Source organism: Pipistrellus kuhlii, unplaced genomic scaffold, assembly GCF_014108245.1.
Source record: "Pipistrellus kuhlii isolate mPipKuh1 unplaced genomic scaffold, mPipKuh1.p scaffold_m20_p_17, whole genome shotgun sequence".
NCBI lineage: Eukaryota > Metazoa > Chordata > Mammalia > Chiroptera > Vespertilionidae > Pipistrellus > Pipistrellus kuhlii.
In genome coordinates this window covers 19,296,108-19,308,250 of record NW_023425482.1, presented here as the reverse complement: position 1 = coordinate 19,308,250, position 12,143 = coordinate 19,296,108, and the positions used below count along the sequence as shown (strand labels likewise).

Sequence of the window (12,143 nt, the reverse complement as noted above, 5' to 3'; positions counted from 1 at the left end):
TAGGCTATATTTGGACCATAAGACGCAGGGACTTTCCCCCCCCACTTCTGGGGGGAAAAAAGTGCGTCTTATGGTCCGAAAACTACGGTAATCTATAAGGATTTGAGGCTCCCATCCAGGAAATGATGGGGGAGAAAGAGAAAGAAGGATCTGGTTCTTCCTCCCGTGCATTTCACTGATAGAGCCGAGAGCCGTGGTTCTCAACCTTTCTAATGCTGCGACCCTTGAATACATTTCCTCAGGTTGTGGTGACCCCCCAACCATAAAATTATTTTTGTTGCTACTTTATAACTGTAATTGCTACTATGAATGAATCATAATGTAAATATCTGTGTTTTCCACTGGCCTAGAGTGAAGTATAGGAGATGTTACTATGCTGTTCCCTCTCTTTGCCTCTGTACCCTTGTGCTTTTTTGTTGTGTAATCCTCGAGTTTTGAGATATGTTTTTTAAATACATCAAGGCCTTTGAACATAGTCAACTGTTTTATCTGATATTTTACTTAAGAAAGAGTGGAGCCCTAGCCAGTTTGGCTAAGTGGATAGAGCGTCGGCCTGAGAACTGAAAGGTCCCAGGTTCAATTCTGATCAAGGGCACATGCCCGGGTTGTGCGCTTGATCCCCAGTGGGGGACTTGCAGGAGGCAGCCAATCAATAATTCTCTCATCATTGATGTTTCTCTCTCTCCCTCTTCCTTCCTCTCTGAAATCAATAAACATATATTAAAAAAAAAAGAAAAGAAACAGTGGAAAACAAAGTACAGCAAAACAAACAACTGTTTGAAACCTATTGAAAGACAAAATGCCAGGTTCTATCCTGGTGCTTTCCTAAGAGCTTTTTAAGGGTATACTTTTGGCCATATGTGATTTTTGCCTTATTTGTTAACTTTAAGAGCGAAATCCTATGTGAAGATGTGACTCCATGTAGAAGAGACTGGCATTTACATTTCATCAAACAGTAAATAAACTTTCTAGATAAACTTGCCTGTATCTCATTACCTTTATTTTGGCTTGTCTTTTAGAAAAAGAAACATGCAACACATCAACCTGCTGCTTACTTATAAATTAGAGGAAAAAATCTTTCTTTACATTCGAGAGACCTGGCAGACCCCCATTAACCAAGGGATACCCTAGCTTCCCCAGTAGGATAACAGGGTGTGTGCCTAAGTATACAATGGAGCCTATGTAGTATTCTTATTTATTTATTTATTTATTTATTTATTTATTTAATATGTTTTATTGATTTTGTACAGAGAGGAAGGGAGAGGGATAGAGAGAGTTAGAAACATCGATGAGAGAGAGTCATCGATCAGCTGCCTCTTGCACACCCCCTGCTGGGGATATACCCGCAACCAAGGTACATGCCCTTGACCGGAATCGAACCCGGGACCTTTCAGTCCGCAGACTGACGCTCTACCACTGAGCCAAACCGGTTTCAGCCTATGTAGTATTCTTGACAAAAATGCTCAATGTGAATCTAATCATGAGGGAAACAGTCAGGAAAATGCAGAATTTGGCATATTCTAGATAGATGACAGTTAGTGGAAGTCTTTTAAAGTCATTGTCATGGAAAAAGAAAGGAGAGCATTCCAGCTTTTAAAAGGTTAAGGAAACAACAACCAAATGCAGTGTACTAAGCCGAAACCGGTTTGGCTCAGTGGATAGAGCGTCGGCCTTCGGACCTAAAGGTCCCGGGTTCGATTCCGGTCAAGGGCATGTACCTTGGTTGCGGGCATATCCCTAGTGGGGGCAGCTGATCCATGTATCTCTCTCATTGATGTTTCTAACTATCTCTCTCCCTTCCTCTCTGTAAAAAATCAATAAAATATATTTAAAAAAAACACAAAAACACCCCAAAACAAATACAGTGTGCTCATCTTGATTGGATCCTGGATTGGGGGAAAAACAGCTATAAAATTATGTCTGGAAATAATTGAGGAAATTGACATATGGAATGAATATTAGAATTGATACTGCGGGTAACTGAATTTTCTTAGGTATAATGATGGTGATGTGTGGTTAGGTGAGAAGATGTCTTTATACTTACGTGGTGCATTCTGGAAGGTATTTAGGGCTGATATCTCATGACATCTACAATTTACTTTCACATGGTTTACCACAAAAAAGAGTGTACATATAGACACACACACAATTATAGACAGCGATAATCAAGCAAATAAATAAAAAGCTAATATTTGGTGACTGGGTAAAATGTTGATAGGAATTCTTTGTATTGTTCTTGCACTTTTCCTAAAAACTTTGCTTAAATTATGTAAAAATTAAAAAAAAGGAAAAGGTAGAAAAACACCTAAGGAGAAAAGCTAGAGAACAAAAAAGGAAACATCATGGAAGAATTCAAAGAATTGGCCTGGGAGCTGGAGACGTGCATTTAGGCTTAGCTCTGGCTCTTATTAGCTCTAGGATTTTGGATATGTTATTTCACCTCCTTGGATCTTATTGGTCAAATGGTTAAATAAAGGGTTTGAACTCGTTGATTTCAAAGAAACAGTCCAGCTCAAAATTATAGGACTCTATAATTAGTCCGTTTGTTAAGGGTCTGCCTGCAGAGCTATTCTTGCGCCACCAGGTGGCCTCAGTTAGCCTTGATCAACATGTAAAGTATTTCATTTTTGTACCCTCGGCCCCATTTCCCAGGACCCCAACCTTTCCCCCCTGGTACCATCCCTTTTTGCTCCTGAATCTTAGCCACAACTTTTGATGTTGTTGTTCTTTGAATTTCTCTCTACCCTCCTTTTGATCCTGAAGAAGAGAGCTATTGCTAAAAACAACCCAGAGGTGGGTTTGTCCTTTGCCAAATTGTGGCCTCTTACAGGACTGTCACCTCTCAGAAGGGTCTGGGAAGGAGAGGTTTGCTAACCCTTGACAGACGGGAGCTCAGGCTAGAACAGTCTTGCTATCATAGTAAGGCATGTCAGTAATATGCTCTTATCTGGGGCATAGGGTTAAAGACACCTAGACATGTTTCATTCTAATGTCCCGGCGTTCTCTTGGCTCATATACGCTCTCAGAGGAGCTTATCTGGCCTTGGGTGGATTCTTTTTTTAAAATGTATTTTATTGATTTTTTACATAGAGGAAGAGAGAGGGATAGAGTGTTAGAAACATCGATGAGAGAGAATCATCGATCAGCTGCCTCTTGCACACCCCCTACTGGGGATGTGCCCGCAACCAAGGCACATTCCCTTGACCAGAATTGAACCTGGGACCCTTCAGTCCGCAGGCTGATGCTCTATCCACTGAGCCAAACCGGTTTCGGCTTTGGACGGATTCTTGCTTAGCTTGTGCTCTCTGAGTCCCTGGCTTGCTGGTGCCAAGTGAACATCAGAAAAGCTGCCACATGAGGAGGAAATGCAGATGGTAACAAGCACATGGAAAAAATATTCAGCCTCACTGGTAATTTAAGGAAAGCATCAGAACAAATAAGCAGAGTCTGGTAATGGCACAAAACATGGTGTCGTCAGGCTGCCCAGTGCCCATCCTGGCTCAGAGCTTCCTGGCTCTGTGGCCTGGGGCAGTGACCTGGCTTCCTCAAACCCGTTTCCTCCCAGCGCAATGGGGGTGATGGCGTATTTCCTGCCTCATGGGTTCATTGTGAGGACTCAGGTAGATGAGGTGTGCTTAGCATAGTATCTGTAAAAAGTACTCGTTCATTCTTAGCTGTTATCTTTATGCCATTTTCTTAAACCTCCGATATTAGCGAAGAATGAAAAGACATTGCACTCAGTGTTGTACAGTGTTTGGTGGACATCTTCCTATGGTGCTCATGAGCATCTACACAGATTTACCCTTTTTAGAAAGGAATTAAGCAGTTTTAGGAACTTTAAAAACATGTTCATAGATTTGGAAAGATACTCAGAAATTCAAGCAAATACTGTGTATACAGTTGTGGTAATTTTCCCAGAGCAAAAAATTAGAAGCAATCTATTCATGAATGAAAGAATAGTTAACTATAAAAAAAAAGAAAAAAGAAAAAATGGTTAAGTTATGGCATATTCTTATAATGGGCTTGTAATACTGCCTTTTAAAATGGATATGGGGAGGAGAAGAATTTTTGAAGAGTTGGGGACATAAAAGATGAAAGTCTGGAAAGTCTGAATTTACAAACTTTTTTTTTTTTTTAGGTTAGGAGTGATTTAAAAAAAATATATATATATTTTATTGATTTTTTTTTTACAGAGGGGAAGGGAGAGGGATAGAGAGTTAGGAACATCGATGAGAGAGAAACATCGATCAGCTGCCTCCTGCACACTCCCTACTGGGCATGTGCCCGCAACCAAGGTACATGCCTTTGACTGGAATGGAACCTGGGATCTCTCAGTCCACATGGCAACGCTCTGTCCACTCAGACCGGTTAGGGTTAGGAGTGAGTTTTGCTTATTATGCTTCATATTTTTTTGTGTGTATCCTGACATTTTTAAAAAGTTTTTTTTTTTTCAAAAAACCAGAAAATACCAAAAATTCATTTTTTGAACAAAACAGCAAAAAAGAGTGAGGCCATCTGCCACAGGGGGGCAGCTGGGAGCCCTCGGCCTCCTCCCGGACTTTTTCTTTCTCTCCTGTCCAGTGGTGTCAGCAAAGCCCAAGGTGCACAGTCGCCAGCATCGAATTAACTCGTTTGTGGAGGTGGCAGTGGACGGACTGCCCAGTGAGACCAAGAAGACTGGGAAGCGAATCGGGAGCTCCGAGCTTCTCTGGAATGAGATCATCATTTTGTAAGAGCAAGTCCCTTCTCTTTCAGACGCAGTGATGTGGGGGGGAAGAGAGAAAGCGCTCCCAGGGGGCTGTGGTGGGAGACCCCCGTGTCCTATGGAGCCTCTAAGTCTCCTGCCTTTGGCACCCAAGGTGCCTCTTTAAGTGTTTCCACATCACTGAGCTCACAGTGTGTTCATTATTAGCTAGGTGGCCGCAGGGCCAGCTTTGGGGGCTTAGGAGTGTTATGTGAGCGTCTTCCTGTTGGGGTCCCCCCTCCTCTTCCACGTTGTCAGCAATACCTGTCTTCTCCTGAGGCGATCAGAGTGATCGATCTGCTTGGATGTGATGAATCAACTCTTTGTTTTCCAGGAATGTCACGGCCCAGAGTCATTTAGACTTGAAGGTCTGGAGCTGCCACACCTTAAGAAATGAACTGCTAGGCACCGCCTCTGTCAACCTCTCCAACGTCCTGAAGAACAATGGGGGCAAAAGTACGTACGGCGAAGGGGGGGCCGGTGGGATTCACTCAGGAGCGCGGGGAGAGGCGTTGGGAGGCCGGCTCTCTCTTTTCCCGGCCGATGAGGCCGGTGACGTCGTCTCCTCCAGGCCCAGGGCCTGCCGTGACTCCGCTCCCACGGAGGCCGTCCGTGGGGCGCTAGGAAGGCTGGAGTCTCCTTTCTGCAGACCCCGGCCCCTCTTTCAGCAGCTGCAGCGATGGGAGGCAGTGACTTGCCCCCTTGACCCTTCGCAGGGATCAGTGCTTTTCCTCTGCCTCCCTTTCCCCAGTCCAGGACATGGGACCTGTAGAACCAGACTGGCCAGTGCCTCCAGCCTACACGTTACTGCCCTAGTCTGAGTCTTGGAACAGAACAAAGGAACAGAACTGCTGTGTGTGTGCACGTGTGTGTGCACACGTGTGTGTGTGTGTGTGTGTGTGTGTGTGAGATGTTGTTACAAATAGGCCCTGTGCTTAGTAGGCACTCAATAAACATCTGCTGGCAGCTCTAGCGTCATTGCTCAGGGTGCCGCCGCTGCATGGAAACCTAAACCCTAACATCTATTTATTGTTGTTTGTGGTCAGCGGCAGAACCGTGGCTTCGGTGTCTGAACCCTCCCTCATAAAAGCCTCTATTCAGAGCAGCACCATATGTGGCGAGGGAAGCCACAGAAAGAAAGAAAGGCTCCTTTTTCTCTTGGAGGCTGCTGTCTAGAGAACATTTTCTGAAAGTGGAGTTAGCTGAAGAGAGGCATGGGGGCGGGCGTGCGGAGCCTTAGGGACATCGATTCCAGTCCTTTCTTTCCGGGCCTGTCCTCTCCGACGGACCACGTGGGTGGAGTTGGGGGCTCCCTCGGTCTTTTTCTTTCTGCCTGGCGCACAGGGATGTGGTGAACCCGACCTGGGCTGTGGGAATTGCTTAACATCAGGCATACGTCTCTATTTTAGTTCTGTAGGGAACTCCCTGGTGCTCCGTCTTCTGAGTTGGTCTTTATTTTCCCAGACGTTAGGCTGCCTTTTCTGATTTGTTCTCAAGTGTATCATATCTTTTGGGGAATACAGTTGTGAGCATTCTCGAATTTGGATCAGCGTCCTTTTCTTTCCCTTTTCATTTGTCCAGTCAACATACTTTTGCTTTTGATTATAAAAGTAAATGTAGAAAAACCTGGGAATTACTGAAAAGCACACAGACACACAAAGAAAACAAAATGTTCCTGTAAGCACAGCACTCAGTGATCATTATTAACATTTTGATATATACCCTTCTGAGCTTTTTTCCCCGTGTGCAAATATATACTAATATTTAAGATATCAATCAAAGCTGAGATAATGAAAGAATAGCAGCATGTATTTTTCTCTTGAAAAGGTGTCAAGTATCTTAATTTATTTTTAATTATAAAACATACATAACATAGAATTTACCATCTTAACCATTCTTTTGCTGTTGTTAATCCTCACCTGAGGATATTTTTTTCCCATTGCTTTTCAGAGAGAGGGAAATGGAGGGCGGGAGGAGGGAGGGAGAGGAAGAGAGAGAAACATCAACATGAGGGAGACGCATGGACTGGTTGCCTCCCACACGTGCCCTGACTGGGGGTAGGGAGTGAACCCACAATCCAGATAGGTGTCCTTGTCCAGGAATCGAACCTGCGACCTTTTGGTATATCTGCTGGTGCTGTAACCGCTGAGCAACGCCATCCAGGGCTAATGGTTCTTAAATGTAAAGTTCAGTGGCATTAAGTACATTCATATTGTCCAGCAGCCATCACCACCATCTATCTCCAGAACTCTATCTTCTTCCCACATGTAAACTCTGTACCCATTGAAAACAACAGCTCACCTTTTCCTCCTTTTTCTCAACCTCCTATTTATCCTACTTTTGGTCTCTATGACTGACTACTTCAGTTACCTCATATAAGTGGAATCATACAGTATTTGCCTTTTTGTGACAGGCTTATTTCATGTAGCATATTGCCCTCCAGGCTTACTCATGTTGTAACACATATCAAAGTCTCCCTTTTAAAGGCTGAATGATATTCCATTGTACGAATATATCACATTTTGTTTATTCATCCACCCAAGGATACTTGGATCTCTTCTTTCTTTTTCCTATAACGCAGTGTGCTGTTAAGAATATGGGTGAACAAATATCCCCTTACATCTCTGCTTCCAATTACTTTGCATGTATACTCAGAAGTAGAATTGCTGGGTAATGTGTATTTCCATTTTCACTTTTTTGAGGAATCATCATACCGTTTTCCATAGCTGCTGCATCATAAACTATATCAAGATAACTTTAATTTTTCTTCCAAAATTCAGTTTTGATGACTGCCTGGTAGTAGTCTATTAGATGGCTGTATGAAAAATTGAACATTTGGGTAGATTTCGGTACTCGTATTTCGCAATCACAAATCCTATATAATAAAAGGCTAATATGCAGAACAACCGGTTGCTATGATGTGCCCTGACCACCAGGGGCAGACACTCAGTGCAGGAGCTGCGCCCCTGGTGGTCAGTGCTCTTCCACAGGGGGAGCACTGCGCAGCCAGAAGCCGGGCTCGCAGTTGATGAGTGCAGCGGAGGTAGTGGGAGCCTCTCCCGCCTCTGCTGCAGGCGGGCGATAAGGAGCGAGGGGTTCTGGACTTCAAGAGCCCCGGACTGCAAGAGGGATGGCTGTTTACCAGCGTAGGGGGGTCGGGCCTGAGCCAGCAGGCGGACATGCCCTGAGAGGTCCTGGGTGTGAGAGGGCACAGGCTGGGCTGAGGGATTTCCCCCTGACCAGTGCACGATTTTCACGCACTGGGCAGCTAGTCACACTATGATAGACTTGAAAGTTTTTAAATCTTTCTGCCCGTTGTTTTAACATTTACTTGAGATAAATGACCGCAGATTTATTTATTTTTTTACCTATTTGATAATTAACATTATATCAGGTTTGCTCAATCTGTTTTTTGACTGTAGTATTTTAAAGTAAATTATAGATGTCTCAGTATTTTATCTTAGATTCTTTAACATGCATCTCTTAAAAATAGGACATTTTCTTACATAATTATCATACCATTATCACACCAATCGTATTAACCAGTCATGAATTCTTTATTACCACCTATTACCCAGTTTATGTTTGATTTTATGATTTGTCTCAAAGTGTTTTAAAATTGGTTTGCTTGAATATGGATTTGGTCCGGGTCCTCTTGTTGCATTTGGTGGTTATTTCTGTGAAGCTCCCCCCACCCCTCCTTCTCTCTGCTTTATTGAAGGTGATTCAGTGTTTTATTTTATTTTTTAATTTCTTTATTGATTAAGGTATCACCTATTTGTCCTCAATCCCCCATTCCAGTCCCCCACTCCTACCCACTTATGCTCCCACCCCCCTGTTGTCCTTGACTAATAGTTAGGCTCATATGTGTGCACACAAGTCCTTTGTTTGATCTCTCTGATTCAGTGTTTTAAAGTATGCTTATTGCCTTATCCGTTATTCATTTTTATATTGAAGTGTGTAGTTTTCACTGTTAGTTTTCAAAGAGCTCTTTATATGTTTTTATTTTAAAAATTGACTCTTAGAGAGAAAAAGGGAGAGAGAAACGTTGATTTGTTGTCCCACTTATTTATGCATTTATTGGTTGATTCTTATATGTGCCCTGCCTGGGGCTCGAACTCACAACCTTGGCATATTGGGACAACACTTCTAACCAACTGAGCTACCTGGCCAGAACTGAGCTCTTTATATATTAAGGCTATTATTCTTTGTCTTATAATTTGTAAACATTTTTCTAGTTTTTCATTTTAATTTTTTAGGTTTTCATTTTCTTTTTCCAAACAGATGTTTTAAAGTTTCTGTAGTTGAATCTGTTACTCTTTGTATTTTCAACCTTTTCTTTTATAATTTGAAAGGCTTTTCCCATTCTGAGATCTGGTAAATAGTCACCTCTATTTTTTTTTAGTTCATTATGATTTTTTATTTTTCACCATTTTATTCTTCATCCAAACAAATTTATTTTTTTGTGCACAGTGTGAGTAGGGATGTATTTACGTTTTCACAAATAGTTAACTGATAGCTTTATTATTGCTTATTGGATAATCCATCTATTTCCCCTTTGATTTGATTTGGTATCTTCAGCATATATTAAAAGTAGATTTATACTTGGGCCTGTTTATGGATTTTTCATTTCATTTGTTGTTTTAAAACCTTTCTGTCTTAGCTATTGTAACATTATGTTTTAATCTCTGACAGTTCAAGTTCCTCTTCTTTTCAGAATCTTCTTCTTTTCTTTGCATATATGACATCATAACATGGACTAAATTATTTTCTCAAATTTTCCCTCTTTCTACTTTCTTCCCCTCAAATCCCTTGAGGTTTTATTAGAATCTTATCATTTAAAAAATTCTTTCTTTTTAAAAATATATTTTATTGATTTTGTACAGAGAGGAAGGGAGAGAGAGAGAGTCAGAAACATCGATGAGAGAGAGTCATCGATCAGCTGCCTCCTGCACACCCCCCACTGGGGATATGCCCACAACCAAGGTACATGCCTTTGACCGGAATCGAACCCGGGTCCCTTCAGTCCCCAAGCCGATGCTCTATCCATTAAGCCAAACCGGTTTTGACCATTTAAAAAATTCTTTTATGGAGAATTTCCATACAGATTCATCGTACCCAGGAACACAGATGTCTCTAAATTTATTCAAATCATTTTGAAGCTATCTTTAGATAGACTCTTTTAATTTAAAAAATAATTTTGCTATCATTTTTAATGGTATCTTTCCCTATTAGGTCTTCTAACCTGTTTTTAGTATACAACTATTAGTTTCTGCATTTTCTTTTGTATTCTGTCAGTTGCTGAATCCTTAATATAGGTTTAAATAGTTTCTTTTGACTTTTCTTGGGAGATATTTATGTGGTTTCTAAGACTGATAATTTTGCTCATCTTATTAGATAATTATACTTCTTTTTCTTGTGAGTTGCTTTGTGTACATGTTCCTGTTTTAGTGGTGATGGAGTGGGTGTATGGCCGAGTCTAACACCCATGCCTCTAGTGACTCTCCTCTGGGTGTAAGGCGAGGCATTAGTAACCTACCTTCTTGGTCCATTCATCATTGTTGTTTTTCTTTTAAAAATCAGGAAAGGGGTTGAATTTTTAGCAAAAAACTTCTAAGCATCCTTTGGGATAATTATGTGATTTTTCTTCCTTCCATTTATTTTATTAATTTTCTAATAGTAACAATTTTAGAATTTCTTGAATACACTTAAGCGCACATGCTAGGTTATTTCTTGAAAGTTTTGTTAGAATCGCTTGTTAATATTTTATTTGGGGGCTTTCCACCTATATTCACAAATGACGTTTGTCTGTAGTTTTGTACTATTTTCGTCGGCTTTGGAATTGAGGTTAAGCTAATTTTATTCAGTAAGTTGAAGTGCTTTCCAACTTTGAGAACAGACTGTATAACATGGGAATTATCTGTTCCATGAGTACAGGAAGGAGCTCACCCATAAAACCAACTGGGTCTGGCAGCTTTCTTTGAAATAATTCTTTGATGACTTTTTTCAGTATTTTTCCCCATAATGATTTGGTTTGTTCAACTTTTCTGATTCATCTTGCATCAATTTTGTAATTCATATATCCTGAGAAAATTATTTTATGAGATTTTCAAATTTATTAGTATAACGATTTTAAATAGCATTCTCATTTAAAAAATGCTTTTAATTTTCTCACTTAAAATTTTTGGTATTTATATTTCCCCCCGATTTTTTTCTTGACTAGCATTAATACTTTTGTTTTAACTCTTGGTTTTTAATTGATTATTTTTCCCCCAGAACTTCTTGGATTTAGTTATCAAGTGTACCATATTTCCTAATATTTTCATTTTTAGCTTTATTAATTTTTTTCACCGATTTGCCCTTAGACCTGTTATATATATATATATATATATATATGTCTTATTTATTCAGTCAGTCAATCAGTCAGTAAGTAATTTATTACTTTTGAGTTGAAAGCTTAGTGCATTTAGTGATTTTTCTTTTTTCTGGTTTCATTTTTCTGGCTTAATAATGAAAATGTTGTTTTTAGAGTTTAAAGTGAAAGTGAGAGTATTAGTAAAACCGTGAGACAGAAAGTGGCTTTTCCACAGCAGAATAGCTCCCATTTAGCAGAACTTGCTTCCTTTATTGAGGTTCACTTAATGGGGGGGTGGGGGGGGGGTAGCATATTCAATAAGAGGGAGGAATATTCAGGTCCCTCCAGGGAAGGGAGTAGATTTCTCAAAGGAGCTTCCCCCGGCTGCGCTGTGTGCTTCCCATTTCTGATCATGGCGTGAGGACCACGCCGTTTAGCATGCTCGTGTTTTACAATGAGCAGATCATGAGGCCAGGGGGTTACTGTTGGGTGAAATCAGTTGCCGGTGGGGGAGGGTCTTCCTTGAAAACATTGTTGCTTTGAACTTGCCTTTGATGTTGTCTGTGGCAGCGGCCGCAGCTCCTGCCGCTCTTCCCAGCACCAGTCACAGCCCTTGGAGTGTGTGGCCGGGGTGAGTGGTGAGGAATGTCCCACCCGAATGGAAGCCGTGGATTGTCGTAGTCAGTGGGGCTTCTTTTTCTTAGAAAAGCAAGTCTTCGAGGGTGACCATGACCCGGCTGGAATGCATAACATTCCAGCCGCGTTTCCTCGCGGCTTCTGTGGGAGCGAGGCTGTTTCTGGGGATCACACGTCTGTCACGTCGGGAAGTGGTTATGAACACGTAGACTCTGGAGTCAGACTTACCTGGGCTTGAGTCCTGCTTCCACCAGCTTTGTGACGTCGGACAGTCTCTTAACCTTCTGTTTCCTCTTCTGGAAAACTGTTGTTTTGAGATTAAGTGAGCTGACAGCACCGCCTAATACATATAAGTATGCAGAAGCAGTAACAGTGTTAGAAGTTATTGTCTCCTCTGGTGCTTTTCTT

At 41.4% G+C, this 12,143-nt stretch overlaps 1 protein-coding gene across 2 annotated transcripts in view; it reads left to right on the top strand.

Annotated features, from left to right (window-relative positions):
* WWP2 (WW domain containing E3 ubiquitin protein ligase 2) overlaps positions 1-12,143 on the top strand; it is a 115,633-nt gene that overhangs the window by 16,414 nt on the left and 87,076 nt on the right. For both annotated transcript variants that reach the window (XM_036441337.2, XM_036441338.2), the window contains exons 3-4: positions 4,582-4,729; positions 5,079-5,200. In XM_036441337.2, coding sequence (XP_036297230.1) covers positions 4,582-4,729; positions 5,079-5,200 — 270 coding nt within the window. The remainder of the gene's footprint in view (positions 1-4,581; positions 4,730-5,078; positions 5,201-12,143) is intronic.